General features: G+C 42.6%; 1 protein-coding gene across 3 annotated transcripts in view; it reads left to right on the forward strand.

The window, feature by feature from the left end:
• The first annotated feature begins 662 nt into the window (after positions 1-662).
• Positions 663-20,635, forward strand: part of CLEC4A (C-type lectin domain family 4 member A) — a 30,865-nt gene continuing 10,892 nt past the window's right edge. Inside the window, exons 1-6 of one of the 3 annotated variants that reach the window (XM_047787613.1) lie at positions 663-740; positions 838-918; positions 3,940-4,017; positions 4,277-4,499; positions 6,189-6,302; positions 11,113-11,214. In XM_047787613.1, the coding sequence (XP_047643569.1) occupies positions 4,418-4,499; positions 6,189-6,302; positions 11,113-11,214 (298 nt within the window). In that variant the 5' untranslated portion in view covers positions 663-740; positions 838-918; positions 3,940-4,017; positions 4,277-4,417. Of the gene's footprint in view, positions 919-3,939; positions 4,018-4,276; positions 4,500-6,188; positions 6,303-11,112; positions 11,215-20,635 lie in introns of all 3 variants that reach the window. The other 2 variants (XM_047787612.1, XM_047787614.1) reach the window with 2 other exon arrangements.

Here is a 20,635-nt window from a genome sequence, read left to right on the forward strand (position 1 = left end):
TTTATACTTAAAGCTTGTTTTCATTTTTTTAATTTTATTGGCATATAGTTGACTCACAATGTTGTATTAGTTTCAGGTGTACAGCAGTGAGTCAGTTGTACTTATAAATATAGCCTCTCTTTTTTTTCCCCATGTAGGTTATTTACAAACTATTGAGTAGATATTGCTGTACTATAGAGTAGGTTCTTGTTAATCATCTAAAGCTTTTTTTTTTTTTTTTAAACATTGCAAATACGTATATATAGAAGTTCTGGTGTTTTATTTTGGTGTCCTAGAGGAGCCTCTGTTATATTACCAGGCGTAATTGTGCCCCATTTTGGACAGCACTGCCTTAGAGGGTCTGTGGCTGAATAAAAGGTGCCATGGACTAAATGTTTGTGTCCCTCAAAATTCCCATGGTGAAATGCTCCCCCTCAATATGATGGTGTTAGGAGGTGGGGCCTTTGGGGCGTGATCAGGACTTGAGGATGGTGCTTTCATGAGTGGGTTTAGACAGAGAGCTGGGAAGGCTCCCTCACCCCTTCTGCTTCATGACGATGCAGTGAGAAGACAGGCATCTGTGAACGAGGAAGGGGAGTCTCACCAGACATCCAATCAGCTTGACCTTGGACTTTCCCAGTCGCCAGAACTGTGAGAAATGCGTTGTTACATAAGCCACCAAGTCTATGATATTTTGCTGCCCTTGATATGTCTCGTTGCCGGTGGAATGTACTCTCTTGCTCTGTTCACAGCAAGTTCAGGTGGAAACAGAGAGGAGAAAATGTACACGTTATCTGAACAGATGATTTGAATGTTACTACATGCTCCAGTTTACCAAGGGCTGCTTTGTGATTCTAGGTTCCAGAATGAGAAAGTACTTAGAGAAGAGTCAAGCAGAGTTACAGTCCATCTAAGGCAGACCCTAAACCCTGACGTAAGGTGAGTGAGAAGTAAATGTAAGCCGCTCTGAATTGGGGGTTGCTTGTGCTACAGTGCAATCCAGTTACACTGTGATTTATTCCAGGGAAAGAGAGGCACCTTTAGGAATGTATTTTGCTTTCTCCTTGCAAGCTTGGATTGTTAAATTTCAGCAATCCTTGTTAGGTCCAATAGCTTTTTTGTGTGTGTGTCTTTTTAGCGCCGCACCTGAGGCATATGGAGGTTCCCAGGCTGGGGGTCTAATCTGAGCTGTGGCCGCTGGCCTACACCCCAGCCACAGCAACACCAGATCTGAGCCACGTCTGCAGCCTACACTACAGTTCATGGCAACGCCAGATCCTTAATCCACTGAGAAAGGTCAGGGATCAAACCTGTGTCCTCATGGATACTAGTCAGATTTGTTTCTGCTGAGCCATGATGGGAATTCCAGGTCCAATAACTATTTACTGGAAAACTTGTAAAAACTAGATTTTCTCCTCTTACATCCTTTTTATACCCCTTTTCTTTTTCTGACTAAAAATCTCATTCCTAAATGAAGCATTAGGTGAGGCAGAGCAAGGTAGCTGTCTGGGGAAGGGTGGCCTGGGGCAGGCTGTCTGAGCTCAAGTGTAGGGAGCAAGGTGACAGTGCTGGGTGGTGGCGGTGGGTTTGGTGGGGGTGTTGGAAAGTGTCCTGGCATCACAGTCTGAGCACGCTCTGGGTGCATCCACAGGGGTGTTGGCAGTGGCAGTGGTCTGATGTGAGGTGTCAGAAGCAGCCTGGGCTGGCGCTCCAGTGCCTGAGAGGTGAAGGGGGTGTCTGAGTGGTGGGGTGCTGAGGTTGCAGGAAGCCCACGCAGAGTGACGAGGGCATCTTGCTGGGAGGCGGAGGACCTAGCCTGCGGTGTCAGGGCCCAAGCAGGGTGAGGAAAGCATCCAGGCAGAGGGGAGACCCAGGGTGGGCTTCCAAGGCTGAGCAGGGCAAAGAGGATGTCCATGTGGGGGAGCAGCCTGATGCGGGGACTCAGAGGCCACACAGGGTGAGGAGGGCTTTTGCACGGGACGGTGACCTTGTATGGGTGGTAGAGCCTAAGTGGGGTGGGGCTGATTCCCCGTGAGGGACAGGAACTGGCTTCAGACTTTAGAGTCCAGGCAGGGTAAAGGGGGCTTTGCAATGGAAGGTGGCCTAGGGGCAGACCTGGGCCTGGTGAGGACAATGTCCATGGGGGTTGGCTGGCTCTGTGCAGGAACACCATGCATATGCAAAGCGTGTCAACCACAGGAGGGGCCTGGATTGAGAAATCAGAGCCCCATCAGGGAGAGAAGGATGAAGGGGCAGCAAAGATAGAAGATTCCTTACATCTGGGGGCGTTGATCAAAGCTGTAAATAAGTTAAAGAGAATGGAAGCAGGCTTCTTTATTTTTAAATGGATTTTATTTATTTATTATTTTGGCTGTGCCCATGCCCAGGGCATGCAGAAGTTCCCCGGTCAGGGATGGAACCCACGATGCAGCAGCGACCCAAGCCACAGCAATGGCAATGCTTGATCCTTGATCCACAGACTCACCAGGGGACTCTGCAATCAGGTTTCTTCCTACCACAGAAGAAAATTCAAAAGGTGGAAAGGTGGAGTTCCCATGGTGGCTTGGCAGGTTTTGAACCCAACTAGTATCCATGAGGTTGTGGGTTCAATCCCTGGCCTCACTTTGGCTTAAGGATCCGGTGCTGTGAGCTGTGATGTAGGTCACAGACACAGCTCAGATCCCATGTTGCTGTGGTGTGGGGTGGCAGCTATATCTCAGATTAGACCCAAGATGGGAACTTCATATGCTGTGGGTGGGGCCCTAAAAAGAAAAAAAAATACATAAAAAGGGAAAAAAACTAGAATGATCTAGTGCATTAGATTAGAATTAAAGGCATGAGTGTGAACTCATGGACTTCAATATATTTAGACATAGAAATATAATATAGAGGCAAATCATGCACGTTTGTGTGTGTGTGTGTGTGAGATGCAGGTGAGGGAAGAATTAGGTGGGGTGATTAAAAGAAGAAGGATTAGGAGTTCCCGTCGTGGCGCAGTGGTTAACAAATCCGACTAGGAACCATGAGGTTTCGGGTTCGGTCCCTGCCTTTGTTCAGTGGGTTAATGATCTGGCATTGCCGTGAACTGTGGTGTAGGTTGCAGACACGGCTCAGATCCTGCGTTGCTGTGGCTCTGGCGTAGGCCGGTGGCTATGGCTCCGATTCCACCCATAGCCTGGGAACCTCCATATGCCGCGGGAGTGGCCCAAGAAATAGCAAAAAGACAAAAAAAAAAAAAGAAGAAGGATTATTTGGGGAGAGGGCTTGAACCAGGGCTGTGAGCTGGGAGCATGTCTGTAGAAAGATTCATGTGGAGGATTTAATTTGTGGAGTGCTTTCCTCCTGGCCTTTGGAAAAGTTCCTGTGTAGTGCTCATTTCTCTCCTAAACTGTGATCCCATTAAATTATCCTGATCTGTTAAAGGTCGTCTATACCCTAATAGACTTTTGTGGTGGTGTCGTGGCGGCTCAGATCCCACGTTGCTGTGGCTGTGGTGTAGGCCGACAGCTGTAGCTCTGATTAGACCTCTAGCCTAGGAACCTCCATATGCTGCGGGAGCGGTCCCAGAAAAAAAAAAAAAAAGACGAAAAAAAATAAAAAGAATCGAACTGCAGCAGTTCCCACTGCTGCTTGTTGCAGGGGGTTAAAATATCCGGCATTGCTGCAACTGAAGCGTACATGGCAGATGTGGCTTGGAGTCAATCCCTGGCTGGGGATCATATGCTGTGAGTGCAGCCATGAAAGCAAGCAAGCAAGCAAGCAAAGGAAAGGAAGGAAGGAAGGAAGGAAGGAAGGAAGGAAGGAAGGAAGGAAGGGAGGGAGGGACAAGCAAAGCAGGGAACGTGGGGGAGCAACTCCCGAAGGCACTTAACCTAAACCCTGACTCCCCCACTGCATTAGGGGATGCTGATTCTTGAGAGTGGGGAGGCTGACATGCTGACACATGATTTCTTTTCTCAGTTGGAATGTGGTACCCCAACGTTGCCTGGCCACCCACACGGGATGAGGAGATTGCAACATAAAGGAGGATAGACCCAGGTTGGTTGGTCTAAAAATAATTAGGTGTTTCAGGTAGATGCTCCCCAATGCAAATTTTCTGGTGAGTTCACTGTTCTGAAAGATAGTTTCTCTAACTGCTTTGTTCCTCCTTTCCTTTCCTTCCTGTTTCTTCTACCCTTGGACTTCCTACTTTTATAACAATTTGCCAGCAGAATATTTAAAGGCTGTGACTGACACTGCGCCTGTCTTGGGGATTGGACTTCTGCCTGAGGTTTTCAGTTTTCCTGTTTCCTTTCAGGGTTATTTGCTCATCTGAGGCCTCTGGTCTCATCTAGTTGTGTGATGGGATGTATGACCAGTTATGACTGCATTTGAGCTTCATTTTAAGATGTTTTAAGGAAGAGGTGAAAAGGAGTCTTTGCAGAGAGCAGATCTCAGTATGAATTCAGAGATCACTTATGCTGAAGTGAGGTTCAAAAATGAACCCACGTCTTCAGGCACTAAATCAGAGCCTCCTACAGGTAAGACATTTTCTGGTGGTCAGAGCTGATGATGAGATGAAAGATGAAGAGAGAATACTGTAAGTGGATCATAGGTGATGTTGCCTGCCAGTTCTCTGCCTGGCCATAGTTGGGAAACACAGGATTCTCAGAAGACTGAATTGCCTGGAGATAAGCATTAAGGGTTGTGCAGTTGTACCAAAAACAGGACTGGGGTGTGAGAAAGTCATAAGAGTTCTGAGCTAAGGAGAGTGCTAATGAAGCTGAGAAGCTGTCTTTCTATGTCTTCGGAAGCTAAGTGAGGCTGTGGTCAAGAGATGGGTACCAGTCCTGAAACCATCAGCCCTGATGCAGGGGCTGATAATGAACGAGTGGATTTTATTTCTTGATCTGTTAGAGGGGAAGAGTTTGGGTGGAGAGTGTTCGGGTACCTGACTAAAGTGGACAAACCCCCACTGCAGGTTGAAAGACTCCAAGAGTCTTAGAAGGTAAGTCCCTTATGTTTCAAGAGAATTGCTCTGTAGTCAGAAAATCCATTGCATACTTCATCCCTGAGATGGATTCATCTCAGTGTGGACATAGATAACAAGTACTTTGGGTAGGATGTATGGTATCTCAGATATAGAACAAAAGAGAGAGAAGGAAAAATAAAAAGCTTGGAGACTATGAGAAGCTGTGAGAGGGAAGTCACGTTTGCTCATATTTTCCAAAATTCCTCTGAGGAGATATGAATAAGGCTCAGGTTTTTTCCTCTTAAACATTTGTATATAACTTTATTGCATGCTACAATGTTTGCTCATAGAAAAAAATGGAAAATTAGAAGTACACGCAAATGTAAATTACTCTATTTCTTCTCACCATTTAGAGATAACTATAATTTACATTTTAGTGTACATCCTTCCAGATGTAAATATACATATGTGTGTATTTTTTATAAAAATGAGATGTTATCCATTACTGAAGTTTACCCCTGCATTTGGCAACCTGTTAGAACTGTGAGAAAAGAGGTTTTTTGTTGTTTGTTTGTTTGTTTTTTAGGATTGAATCCATGGCATATGGAAATTCCCAGGCTAAGTGTCGAATTGGAGCTGCAGCTGCCAGCCTATGCCATAACCATAGCAATGTGGGATCCGAGCCACATCTGTGATCTACACCACAGCTCATGGCAATGCCAGATTCTTTTTTTTTTTTTTTAAATAAACTTTATTTATTTATTTATTTTTGTCTTTTTTTTTTTTTTTGCTATTTCTTGGGCCGCTGCCACGGCATATGGAGGTTCCCAGGCTAGAGGTCCAATCAGAGCTGTAGCCACCAGCCTACGCCAGAGCCACACCAATGCGGGATCCGAGCCGCGTCTGCAACCTACACCACAGCTCACAGCAACGCCGGATCGTTAACCCACTGAGCAAGGGCAGGGACCGAACCCGCAACCTCATGGTTCCTAGTCGGATTCGTTAACCACTGCACCACGACGGGAACTCCGCAATGCCAGATTCTTAACCCACTGAGCAAGGACAGGGATCAAACCCACATCTTCATGGATACTAGTCAGATTCGTTACCACTGAGCCATGATGGGAACTCCTAGTTTCATATTATTTCAGATGTCATGTTGTTAGTAATAGCGCATCATCCAAGAAAACAAAGAGGAGAAAGAGGAGGTCAAAGTTAAAATTTATGATTGATGAAATTAATCTGATTTCTCCTTCAGCTCCCAAAGAGAAGACCAACCCTCAAAAATGTGACCCTAGTTTTCCCAAGCTTCTTGCTTCATTGCTGATACTTCTGCTGCTATTGACAATCTCATTTTTAATTGCTTTTATCTGTAAGTATCCAGCTGAATCCATGAGGAATGTCTGCTTTACATGAAGGGATGGCATCCAATAAGGCGATATACAATGGGTTTATTCAGAAATCTGGAGAAGCAATTTTCTCTTGAGGAAGAAATATTTAGTGGGAATCCACTGGGAATCTTGCTCTTTCTTTCTTTCTTTCTTTTTTTTTTTTTTTGTCTTTTGTCTTTTGAGGGCTGCACCCACAACATATGGATGTTCCCAGGCGAGGGGTCTAATCAGAGCTATAGCTGCCGGCCACAGACACAGCCACAGCAATGCCAGATCTGAGCTGCGACTGTGACCTACACCACGGCTCACAGGAATGCCAGATCCTTAACCCACTGAGTGAGGCCAGGGATCGAACCCGCAACCTCTTGGTTCCTAGTCGGATTCGTTTCCACTGTGCCACAGTGGGAACCCCCCAAGCCTCATCTTCATTCTACATCACAGCTCGTGGCAACGCTGGATCCTTAACCCACTGAATGAGGCCAGGGGTTAAACCCGCAACCTCATGGTTCCTCGTTGGATTCATTTCTGCTGCACCACGACGGGAACTCCTCTTTCTTTGAATTTAGTTTAGAAATAATGGAATTTACTCTCTTTAGAGGAAACTAAGAGCATATGTGTGTGCATGTTTCTGTTTTATAGAGTGAAATCTATAGGGCACCATTTCTCTTTTTTTTAAAATAAATTTTGTGTTTAGTTGACTTTGAAAACTGTGTTAGTTTCAGGTGTATAGCAAAGTGAATCAGTTATACATGTATATATGTCCATTTGTTTTCAGATTATTTTCCCTTATAGGTTATTACACAGTGTTTTGGGTAGATTACCCTGTGCTATACAGTAGGTCTTTGTAACCCATCTATTTTATATACGGTAGTGTGCATATGTCAATCCCAACTCCCTAATTTATCCCCTCACCCCACATTTCCCCTTTGTAACCATAAATTTGGTTTCAAAACCTTTGAGTCTGTTTCTGTTTTGTATGTTCTTTTGTATCATTTTTTGTTCGATTCCACATACTAGTGACTTCATATTATATGTATCTTTCTCTGCCTGGCTTACTTCACTAAGTGTAATAATCTCTAGGTCCATCCATGTTGCTGCAAATGGCATTATTTCATTCTCTTTTATGGTTGAGTGATATTCTAGTGTATGTATGTACCACATCTTTATTCATTCCACTGTTGATGGACATTTAGGTTGCTTCCATGTCTTGGCTGTTGTAAAAAGCGCTGCAATGAACATTGGGATACACATATCTTTTTGAATTATGGTTTTCTCCAGGTAGATGCCCAGGAATGGGATTTCTGGATCATATGATAGTTCTATATTTAGTGTTTTAAGGAACCTCCTTACTGTTGTCCTTAGCGGTTGCATCAGCATACATTCTCACCAACAGTGTAGGAGGGTTTTCTCGGGCACCATTTCTATACTAGACAGTGTGTAAGTAAGTCCAAATCTATATTTCCTTAGTAGCGTTTATAAGGCCATACCTTTTTGTGTGCACAGACACATATTTTGGGATGGACAGGTGGACAAGAAGGAAATGGGAAGAAATCTTTCAAGAAAAAAATTTTTTTTTTGTCTTTTTTGTTGTTGTTGTTGTTGCTATTTCTTGGGCCGCTCCCGCGGCATATGGAGGTTCCCAGGCTAGGGGTCAAATCGGAGCTGCAGCCACCGGCCTACGCCAGAGCCACAGCAACGCGGGATCCGAGCCGCGTCTGCGACCTACACCACAGCTCACGGCAAGGCCGGATCGTTAACCCACTGAGCAAGGGCAGGGACCGAACCCGCAACCTCATGGTTCCTAGTCGGATTCGTTAACCACTGCGCCACGACGGGAACTCCTCAAGAAAATTTTTAAATTGAATTTTCACCTTGATTATTTCTGTCCTTCCCAAGACTGCTTGAGATTTTAAAGCCAATTTGGTGACTGGGAGTTTGGGATTAGTAGATGCAGACTATTCTATATAGAATGGATAAACAAGTCCTATTTAGGGAACTATAGTCAATGTCCCATGATAAACCATAATGGAAAATAATATGAAAAACTGTGTACATGCATGTATAACTGAATCACTTTTCCATATGGAAGAAATTAACACAACATTGTAAATCAACTATACTTGAATAAAAAAAAAAAAAAGCCAGTCTGACAAATAGGTGGATTTCTATCTATCTTTGGTATTAAGAATTTATCAAATTTTTAAAAGTCATAAAACTAGATATATTTGGGTAATACTTTATTCATTTGTTCATTCAAAAAGCAGCGATGGCCACCTACTTTATATCAGGCGCTGTGCCATACAGAGTTGACAGAGCCATAGCTTTGGTCTCAAGAAGTTCAGAGAATGATGGTAACTGGTTGAATGAGCCAGTGGCTATAACATTGCATGGTAAATGTTGTTCAGGTAAGAAGCACAGGAAGCTGAAATAGGCTTGTGGAAGGAGGTGATATCTACACTTATGTGGATCAAGTGTGACGTGAGAGAGCTTGGAAAAATTGGGGGAACCATATGTATAAAATGGCTGTAATGTGATTCTGAATGAACTGTGAGAAATGAAGTTGCAGGTAGGAGAATCGAACTGGGTTCAGATCATGAAGACTATTTTGCACAATTCTAAAGACTGTGGGTTTCCCTCCCCCGAAGGTTATTGTATCAATTATCCTCCACTGCTTAGTAAACCAATCTAAAACTTAGTGGATTAAATCAACAACTATCTTTAGCTCATGATTCTGTGGTTTGGCAATTTGGACTATGCTCAGCTGGTAGGTACCTTTGGTCCTGGCTAAAACCATTCATTCATATGCAGTCAAATACCAGATGCAGGGAACCCAGTTTCTGAGGCAGAGGATGTAAGCTTGAGTGACATGGACAAATTGGTCCCATTTCTTTCCTAATTCGTCTTGATAGCTTGAGTTTGTTCAGACAGTAATGTGTAGGCTTTGAGAGTGAGAATGACAGTGAGCAAAGCCTCTTGAAGCCTTCGCTTGAAACTAACTAGAGTTGCACCTGCTCATTCTACTGGCCAAAGGAGGTCTTAAAGCCAGAGTCAAGTGATGGAGAAACAGACCCACTGAGAAGCTAAGAAGTTATATGGCAAAGGGATGTGGATACAGAGAGAGTTGAAAATTGTGATCATTTTTGCAGTGTGTCGTCCCAGTCATGGAGAGTGAGCCATTGAAGAATTTGAAGCAGGGACGCGATATAACTCAATTTGACTTATAGAAATATGCTTTTGGCAGGGTGTGTAAAACGGATATATGAGGACAGAGCTGGAAGCAAGAGAGAACAGTTAGAAAGCCAATTCACCATCTGACTGAGAAGTAGTGAGACCCTGATCTAAGGCTAGAGGTAGTGAGGAAGGTGAAGAGGGGTGGCGTTGAAGGATAATGAGAAGGTAGAATGGAGGAGATAGAGACTGAATGAATACTTAGATCTGGGAAATAAGGGACCAAGAGAAGCAGAGCATGGCTCCATATTCTGACTCGGTAAACTCAGAAATCACAAAGTTATTCAAAGAGGTAGATAATGAAGGATGAGTAGGAGGTTTGGGATGGAAGATGGTAATTTAAGTTTGGGGCATGTTAAGTTTTCTATGACTCTGGGAGCTTCAGAAGGACATAGCTAGTGGGAGACATATTTGTATGGATTTTAGGAGAGAGGTCTGAGCTTTGGAAGCCATTTACATCGAGGAAGCTGTTGAAACCATGGGGATGTATGATATTTATTCAAGGAGACGGTTTAGTATAAGAAAGAAGGATAAGGATGCAACTCTAGGGAATGTTACATTTTAAAAGAGATGGATCACGAGTTCCCTGGTGATCTAGAGGTTAGGACTTGACACTTTCACTGCTGTGACCCAGGTTCAATCCCTGGCCTAAGAAGAACTGAGATCCCACAACAAACTGCTGCAGGTTGCAGCCAAAAAAAAAAAAAAAAAAAAAAAAATAGAAGAGCTTATAAAGGAGCATTAGGAGCAATAACAAGAAAGGTGAGAGGCCCAAACAGGAAAGAGCAATGTCCCAAGAATTAAGGGGAAAGAGAACTGGGGTCACGCACTGCAGGACATCAAAGAGGAAGAAAATTAAGAAGTGACCCTGGGAATTACTGATGAACCATTGGAAGGGTGGTTTTCATGGAGTGGTGAAAGCAGAAGGCAGCATGCAGTGGATCAAGGAGTAAATGGAGATAAGGAAGAAAGAAAGAGAGAGAACATTTGCTTTATAGAGGGAGAGGCACGTTCATTTTAAGTTGTGAAAGACTTTAACTAAGGAATAAGAGCCAGTTGGGATAGATAAAGAAAAGGAAAGAAGATGAAGAGACTAATGCTTTTCTTTCTTGAGCATTGTTGGATTTTTTTTCTTTTTGATTCCCCATTCTACAAGTAACTCGTGAAAATTAGCTCATTTCCCCTATGTACATCCTCAGATAGGAGTGGTTAATGGTTTTCTCTCCACTTCCCCTCCTTAGCACAGCCTTTGCACGCATGTGGTGTAAATACTTGAAGGAGAATATGGATGAGTCCCTTTGGACTCATTATAATGGAAGTATCCTGTCCTCTTTCAATGCTGACTTTTCAGCTATTGACTTGGAGAAATCTATGGTTTGAAAATCAGAGGGATTAAGGCTAATTGAATGTGGGGTGATAGGAAATCTTTTCCACTGTCAGGATTCTTCTATTAATGTAATTGGGCAATTGTAGATTTTGTTTCTATTAAAGAATGTAAGTAACATTAAAGAGTGAAGCTGTTACTGCTGCTAGGAAAATGAATGGTCTTATTCTCTTTTTCAGTTTTTTTTCAAAAATATTCTCATATTTATAAAGAAAAAAAGACTCTGAAAGAAGTCCCTCACACAGCTTTGGAGTGTATGAAAGAAAATTTGACCATGGAAGGTAAAAATTCATGTGCCTATAATTCAGTTGTTGGCTATACTTAAAAGGATCCCAGATCAATATGTCCAATAAGATTCACAGGTAATTATACTAAGAAGTTGATGCCTATGATCATTTTAAGCTTTGAGGACATACATATATATATAAATTTCTAAAATTTTTGTGTGTGTATCTTTGTGCAAGAATGTAGTCTTAATTGTGAAAAAGATTACATGGCTTTTGGCTCCACTTCTTTCTGAATTTTCTATGCATACTTGCTGTTTTTCTCACGCATTGCTTAAAACTAACTTGCTCAAGAGAAATCTAATTAATTTATGTTGGAAGAAGACATATTGTGTTTGCATCAAACATTTCTAGGAGAATACATAAAATACCCTTACAGTGTTTGCCAAGGGAGACTAGGGTTGAAGATGTTGAAAGAGAAAGTTTTAGTTTTGTTTGATGGCAATGACGTTAATTTTAATGTAGATGTGAATTATTTAAATTAAAAATTGACTATTTTAGAGAGTAGTTTTTATTTTTACAGCTAAATTGAGCAAATAATAGAGTTCCAATATCACTTCCCTCTCCTGTACACAGAATTTCTCAAATTATTAACATCTCACATTATTACTTATGATACATTACAATTGTTGAACCAATATTGATAAATTAGGAGTTCCTGTCATAGCTCAGTGAGTTAAGGAGCGTGACTCTGTGAGGATGAGGGTTCAATCCTTGGTCTTGCTCAGTGGGTTAAGGATCCAGCATTGCTGCAAACTGTGGCATAGGTTGCAGGTGCAGCTTGGATCTGATGTTGCTGTGGCTGTGGAGTAGGCCGGCAGCTGCAGCTCTGATTTGATCCCTCATCTGGAAACTTCCATATGCCTCAGGTTCGGTCCTAAAAAGAAAAAATATTGATAAATGATCACTCATTAAAATTCTTAGTTTGTTCAGATTTCCTTAGCTTTTTCCCTTAATGAAAAAATTGTTTTTCTTAGTGAAAGCTTTTTCTTAGTGTTTTAATTGCTATTTTTCTGTCCTAAGATCTCATCCAGGATGTTGCATTACATTTAGTTTTCATGTCTCTTCAGGCTCCTCTTGGCTATCATAGTTTCTCAGATGTTTCTTGTTTTTGCTGACTGTGTCAGGTTTGGGGGTGATTGGCCAGGTATATTGCAGACTGTCCCTCTATTGGAATCTGTCTAATATTTTTCTAATGATTGGACTGGGATTACTGGTTTTTAAGAGGAAGATTACAGGCAGACATCAAGTACCATTCTCATTACATCATATCAAGGATACAAACTATCAAGATGGTTTTGAACTGTTGATGTTGAGTTTGAACACCTGGCTGAGATAGTGTTTGTCACATTTCTCAACTATAAAGTTATTCCCTCCTGCTTTTCATACTGTGCTGTTTGGAGGGAAGTTGCTATGTGCATCCCACAATTAAGGATTGGGGAGATACACTTCTTGTTTTTAGAGTGAAGTATTATTGAATTAGTCTGCTTGGGTTGCCATAACAAAATACCACAAAGTGCATGTATTAAGCAATAGGTATTTTTTCACTGTTCCGGATATTGGGCATCAAAAGTGTAGCGGGGTTGGTTTCTGTTGAGGCCTCTCTCTCTGGCTTACAGATGGCTGTCTTCTCACTGCATCCTCACATGGCCTTTCCTCTATGCACATGCAGAGAGGGGAGAGAAAGAGAGAGAGATGGAGCAATCTCTGGGGTCTCTTATCCTTTTTATAAGGACATCAGCCCTAGTGGATTAGGGCTCCTTCCATATGACCTCATTTAAACTTTTTTAAAACATTTTTAAAAAAATATTTTTATTTTTTATTAGCATATGGTTGATTTACAGTGTTGTGTCAAGGTCTGCTGTATGGCAGAGTGACTGAGTCATACGTGTATATATCCATTCATTTTCTCATACTTTCTTCCATCATGTTCCATCCCAGGAGATTGGATATATTTCCCTGTGCTGTACAACAGGACCTCATTGCTTATCCATTCTACATGCAACAGTTTGCATCTACCAACCCCAAACTCCTCTTCCATCCCACTGCCTCCCCCTCCTCTTTGGCAAGCGCAAGTCTGTTCCCCATGTCCATGAGTCTGTTTCTGTTTTTTGTAGATAGGTTCATTTGTGCCATATTTTAGGTCCCACATATAAATGATGTCTTATGGTATTTGTCTTTCTCTTTCTGACTCACTTCACTTAGTATGAGAATCTCTAGTTGCATCCATGTTGCTGTATATAGCATTATTTTGCTCTTTTTAAAGGCTGAGTAGCATTCCATTGTATATATGTACCACATCTTATTAATCCATTCATTTAACCTTATTTGCCTTCTAAAAGGCAAATATAGTCACACTGAGGGTTAGGGCTTCAACATATGAATTTTGGGGGAACATGGTTCAGTATGTAACATTCCACCTTCTGACCACCCCCCTCTCCCACTCACATTCTTCTTGCATAGAAAATACATTCGCTGGAGTTCCCATTGTGGCGCAGTGGAAACGAATCTGACTAGGAACGATGAGGTTGTGGGTTCAATCCTGGGCCTCTCTCAGTGGGTTAAGGATCTGGCATGGCCATGACCTGTGGTGTAGGTCACAGATGCGGTTTGGATCTGGTGTTGCTGTGGCTCTGAAGTAGGCCGGCAGCTACAGCTCCAATTACACCCCTAGCCTGGGAACCTCCATATGCTGCGGGTGCGGCCCTCAAAAGACAAAAACAAAACAAAACAAAAAAAACTCTACAGTTATCAAGATGTTCTTCAGCAGGTGGATAAAAAAAACTGGTACATCCTTTAAATCAAATGGTATTCAGTGATTTTTAAATGAGCCACAATGTCATGAAAATACATGGAGGAAACAAACGCATATTGCCTAGTAAAATAAGCCAATATAAAAAGACATCCCGGAAAAGGCAAAACTATGGAGACAGTAAAAATTTCAGCAGTTACCAAAGTTTGGAAAGGAGGGTAGAGCACACCCTCCTTTTAGAGCAGTGAAACTATTCTAATATTGTAACAACAATGACATTATGCATTTGTCAAAATCCATAGTACTTCATACATATATATTTTCATTTTTAGGGCTGCATCCATGGCATATGGAAGTTCCTGGGCTAGGGGTCAAATCAGAGCTACAGCTGAAGGCCTATGCCACAGCCACAGCCACACCAAATCCGAGCCACATCTGCAACCCACACCAAAGCTTGTGGCAACACTGGATCCATGACTCACTGAGTAAGGCCAGGGATCAAACCTGCATCCTCATGGATACTAGTCAGATTTGTTAACCACTGAGCCACAACGGGAACTTCCTATACTCCATTTTCTTTATCCAGTCACCTGTTGATGGAATTTCTAAAACAGTCAAATTCCTAAAATCAAAGGCTGGAATGGTGGTTACCAGGGACTAGGGAGAGGGGAAAATTGAGAGTTATTAATCAACGGTCATATACTTTCACTTAAGAAAGATGGATAAGTTCTAGAGATCTGTTGTACGGCATTGTAACTATAGTCATCAATACCGTACACTTAAAATCTGTTAAATGTACAGCTCATGTTAAGTGTTTTACCACAATAATAACAAGAATGTCACTTACCAGATGTACTTCCCTAGAGACAAAAATTTTGGCTGCAGGTTCATCTCATAGCTATCAGGTTTGTTCAGAGAATAATATAAGCTTTTATCCCTTGGAGATCTAGTGTCCATTAGCATGCTAACAATTTTATAAAGTCCTGCATTTATCCTTTTATTTACTCATTCAATACCGATTAACAAGTGCTGACTATGAGCCAGAAATTGGACACTGAACAGAACAGAAAAGCTTCTTTCTTTACAGAATTTTTCTTATAGAAGGGGAAGAAAATAAACAAGTAAATATATTTTATGTGGTGATAAGTGCTGTTGTGTTAAAAGCAAAGTATTAAAAGGAGACAGCAGATGCATGGGGGTACTATTTTATGTAGGGCAATTGAAGAAGATTCCAAGAAAAGGAGACATTGAACAGAGATCTGAAGGAATTAACAAAGCAAACTGTGACTATATTAGGAAATGAGCATCTCGAGCAAGAGGAAGAGGTAGTGCAAAGGTCCTGTAACAGGAACATACTTAAAATTCTTAGGAAACAAGCTGACAAGTCAGCCAGGGGTGGTGTAAGTGGAGATGAAGTCAGAAAGTTAGTGGAAATCACATGCCATGGTAGGGAATTTGGCTCACATTGAGTCTATTTAAACATGTGAGAGGCCATGATTTCATCTTCGAAAAAGCTATAATTTAGTGAGAAATAATGATGGCCAGAAACTGGATAATGATGTATGATATGGCAGGATTCTGCATGTAATATATAGATACAGACAATAAAAAAGTTGATAGATTGGATATGAAGCATGGAAGAAAGATTTCTTGGCCTGAGAAATTGGAAAACCAATTGCTATTGAATTGCAGATTGCTAAGATGAGAAAGACAATGGAAGGACCAAAAGTTTTTCATTTTGTGAGGCATCAAATGTTCTCTTTGGAAATATATATGTTCTTTTTGGAAAATATAAAATCTAAAATAAAAATATATATGTTCTCTTTGGAAAATATATAAGTGGGAAGTTACTGGATATGAGTATGTAAAGCTATAGGCTAGGTTAGATCACTTGAAGAGTGACAGTGCAAGTAGACAATGAAAAGGGGTCCAATATTTGAGTTCATAGAGAGGAAGAAGAACTTGTAAAGGATATTAAGATATAGAACTCGCAGTAAGGGTGAATGACATACCAGAAGCCAAAGGAAGAAAATATTAAAAGAGTTGAGTCGTTGGAGTTCCCTGGTGGCTCAGTGGGTTAAGGATCCAATGTTGTCATTGCAGCAGCTTGAGTCACTGCTATGGCATGGATTTAGCCTCTGGCCTGGGAACTTCCACATGCCAGGGTGCAGCCAAAAATAAAAATTAAAAAAAAATTGAGTTGTCACCTATTTCAATTGATCTCAATGAAAAGTTCAAGTTGGAGATGGGAGAGAACTGAAAAAGGATTTGGCAACAAGGATGTCTTCAGTGACATAAGCAAGATGCATTTTGGTGGATTTGAGGGTTAGGAAGCCTTCTTAGGAGGGTTTGATAGATGTTGGGAAGAGAAAAACTGAAGAGGATGAGTAAAAACAACTTTCATTTAGAGCAGAGACGAAGATTGCTGATAGCAGACTGTGGCTCCCAGGGCAGAGTGGAATGTTGCCTTCCAAATGAAAGGATTTAAAGTATCCAAATTACCAGTTTTCTTTTCTTTCTTTTGTGTGTGTGTGTGTGTGTGTGTGTGTCTTTTTGCCGTTTCTTGGGCCGCTCCCGCAGCATATGGAGGTTCCCAGGCTAGGGGTCGAATCAGAGCCATAGCTGCTGGCCTACGATAGAGCCACAGCAACGCGGGATCTGAGCCGCATCTACAACCTACACCACAGCTCATGGCAACGCCAGATCCTTAACCCACTGAGCAAGGCCAGGGACTGAACCCAAAACCTCATGGTTCCTAGTCAGATTTGTTAACCAAGAGCCACGATGGGAACTCCCCAAATCACCAGTTTTCTACACAAAATGGATTTTCTTATATGATGGCCTGTACTGTTACAGGGTTCTGGTTTTATTGCCTGGATTCTCCTCGCATGAATTACACCCTCAGCACAGATTTCTAACTAGTAAGGTTATACTAATTACAAACATCATTTATAATCCCATTTTGGGGAAATTATGTTTATCTCAACTGACTCAGAAAAAAATCAATTATTTATTTATGTAGTTAAAATTAAGTTATATTTGACTACAACAGTGTGTAAATTCAAGGTGTACAGGTACTGATTTTATGTCATAATATAATTGCTATATTACCATTAGCTAACGTCTCTAACATATCATATAATTACCATTTTTTCTGGTGTTGGGAAGACTTAAAGTCTACTTTCCTAGCAACGTTAACGTTCACCATCTAGGTTTGTAGTCTATAATCACTGTACTGAGTATTAAAGCTCCAGGACTTAGGTGTATGCTAGTTCTAAGTATGATCCCTTAAACAGCATCTCTCCCATTCCCACACCTCCCAGCCACTGGTAACCACCAATTTATTCTCTGCTTTTACAACTTTTTCTTCTTCTTTTTTTTTTTTTTAGATTTCACATGAAGAGATACCATATAGTATTTGTCTTTCTTTATCTGACATCTCATTCAGCATGATGTCCTCAAGAGCCATCCACGTTGTTGCAAATGGCAGAATTTTCTTTTTTCTCATGGCTGAATAGTATTCCAATACATACACCACATCTTCTTTATTGGTTCATCTCTTGATGAACACTTGGGTTGCTTCTATAGCTTAACTTTTGTAAATAATGCTGCAGCGAACATAAGGGTGCATGTATCTTTTTTAACTGGTGCTCTTATTTTCCTTTTTGTCATTTTGCTATTTCTTTGGGCCGCTCCCGAGGCATATGGAGGTTCCCAGGCTAGGGGTCGAATCGGAGCTGTAGTCACCGGCCTACGCCAGAGCCACAGCAACGCGGGATCCGAGCCGCGTCTGCAACCTACACCACAGCTCATGGCAACGCCGGATCCCTAACCCACTGAGTAAGGGCAAGGACCGAACCCGCAACCTCATGGTTCCTAGTCGGATTCGTTAACCACTGCGCCACGACGGGAACTCCCTGGTGCTCTTATTTTCTTCTGCTAAATACCCAGAGTGAAATCGCTGGCTCTTTTTGTTTTGTGTATTTCCTACCTACTTATTGTGGATGTAGATGACTTTATTCCTTTTGTCTTTTAACCATACCGCTAGCTTTAAAGTGGTTGATTTTCTACTCATGCCATATATTTGCCTTTACTGATGAGGTTTTTCCTTTTGTAATGTCTGTGGTCTTTTCACTTAGAGAAGTCCCTTTAATATTTTTGGGAAAGCTGGTTTAAGTGGCTCGAAACTCTTTTAGCTTCTCTGTAAAACTCTCTCTTTCAATCTGAATGAGTGCCTTGCCAGATAGTGTATTCTTATTTTTTTCCCTTTCATTAAATAATTGTGCCACTCCTTCCTGACCTGCAGAGGTTCTTCTGAAAAGCCCGCCTTATGAGAGTTCCCTTGCATATTGCTAATTGTTTTCCCTTGCTGCTTTTACAACCTCTCTTTATCTTTAAAACTTGCCATTTTTATTACAGTGTTTCCGGATGTGGACTTCTTTGGGTTCATTTTGTTTGGGTCTCTCTGTGCTTCTTGGACCTGGATATCTGTTCCCTTTTCCAGGCAAAGGACATTTTCAGCTATCATGTCTTCAAATATATTCTCTGCCCCTTCCTCTCACTTCCTGGGACCCCAGGAATGTGAATGTTAGTATGTGGATGTTGTCCCAGGAGTCTCTTAAACTGCCCTCATAAAAATTTTTTTCTTTCCGTTCAATTTGGGTGATTTTCACTACTCTTTCAGTTTGCCCATCCAGTCCTCTGTGTCATCGGATCTATTGTTGATTCCTTGTGGTGTATTTTTAATTCCAGCTATTGTGTTTTTCAGCTCAGTTTGGTTCTTTTTTATATTTTCCAGCTCCTTCTTAGACTTCTCACTGTATTCATCCTTTCTTCTGAGCTTGCCTAGTATTTTTCTGATCATTACCTTGAACTGTTTAATGGGTACATTACTCATCTTTGCTTCGCTTAGCTCTTTTTCTGGAGTTTTATCTTGTTCCTTTTTTTGGATTCTCTGTTCTTATTTCTGCACATGAGGTATGTCAGTTATGTTCCCGGATTGTGGAGAAGTGGCCTTATGTAGGAAGTGTCCTGTGGGGCCCAGCAGCATGTTCTCTTCTGTTCACTAGTGTTATGTGCTCTAAGGGTGCCTCCTATGTTGGCTGCATGGGACCTTCTGTTGTGGCAGGGCCAACTACTGTGGGTGCATCACTAGGCAGGCCTGGCTTCTGGGCCTGGTCCCTGCCAGGCACTGTCTAGTGCAGAGGTTGTTTGCCCAGTAGTTGGGAGGCCATGTCCTGCTGTGGATGGCTGCAGGTCCCAAAGGCCCAGGACTAGTGCTAACCCACTCTTCGGGCAGAGCCAGGTCCCAGGTGTCTAGGTGTTGGGGGCGAAGGGGGTTCCTGGAGCTGATACTGGTTGCTGGTGGGCAGGGCCATTTCCTCTTACGGCTGGGTGTGGTCCCTGGGGGAATTCTGTGGCTGGTGGTGGTCCACTGGTGAGTGGAGCTGGGTCCTGGTGGCTGGCTGCAGGGCCTGATAGTTCTGGAGCTGTTGGCCTACTTGTGCACAAGGCCAGACTTGGGGGTTCCAGAGCAGGTGCTGGCTTGCTGGTGGGTTTTGACATTGCTGGCTGAGGTCACAGGGGGCCCAGGCCTACAGCTAAACAGCTGATGGGTGGAACCGGGGTTCTGGGGTGGCTCTGCAGGACCTTGGAGCCGGCATAAGACTACTGGTAGATGGGGCCAGGGCTGGGATCTTAGGGCTGTTGCCCACCTGCTGGTGGATGTGGTTGGCTCTGGGGGTTAGTGCTGGCCTGCTGGTGGGTGGGGATGTGTACTGGGCCTTCTGGTGGGCAGGGCTAGCATTTGGGGTGGGTGGGGGCTCAAGTGGACCTATGGCTGCTGACAACCTCCTGGTGGGTGTGGCTCTTTTCCTGCACAACTTGTTGCTTGGTCTGAGGAGTCCCAGGACAGGTGCCAACAAGCTGGTGGTTGGCATTGGGTCTGAGAAGCTAAAAAGCTGGAGGAAGAACTGAAAAATGGCACTTATCTGCACCAGCGCCCTTGTGGGAGAATGAGCTCCCCAAAGGGCTGCTGCCAGTGTCTATGTCCCCAGGGTGACTCCAATGTGCCTCCTGCCTCTCTCTGGGAAGTTCTCCAAGATTAGCACGTGGGTCTGACCCATGCTCCTTTCAAGTTACTGCTTCTTCCTTATATTTTAGAACATGTGAGGTTTTGTGTGTGCCCTTTAAGAGCAGAGTCTCTGCAGAGCTCCCTGTGGCTCAGAGTGTTAAGGATCCGGCATTGTGGAGTTTCTTTTGTGGCTCAGTGGTAATGAACCTGACTAGTATCCAAGAGGACGCAGGTTCGACCCCTGACCTTGCTCAGTGGGTCAGGGATCTGGTGTTGCCATGAGTTTGGTGTAGATCACAGATGTGACTTGGATCCTGCATTGCTGTGAATCGACCCCTAGCCTTGAACTTCTAAGTGCTGCAGATACAGCCCTAAAAAGCAAAAAAAAAAAAAAAAAAAAGGAGAATCTCTGTTTCCTATAGCTCTCTGACTCTTCTAGAAGCAAGCCCCATTGGCCTTCAATGCCAGACATTTTGGGGGCGCATCTTCCCAAGGCACAACTGGGGAACGTGATGTGGGCTTGGACTCCTCCCTTCTTAGAACTTTTTTTTTTTTTTTTTTAAATGGCCTCACTCCCGGAATATGGAAGTTCC

Source organism: Phacochoerus africanus, chromosome 7, assembly GCF_016906955.1.
Source record: "Phacochoerus africanus isolate WHEZ1 chromosome 7, ROS_Pafr_v1, whole genome shotgun sequence".
NCBI classification, from domain to species: Eukaryota; Metazoa; Chordata; class Mammalia; order Artiodactyla; family Suidae; genus Phacochoerus; species Phacochoerus africanus.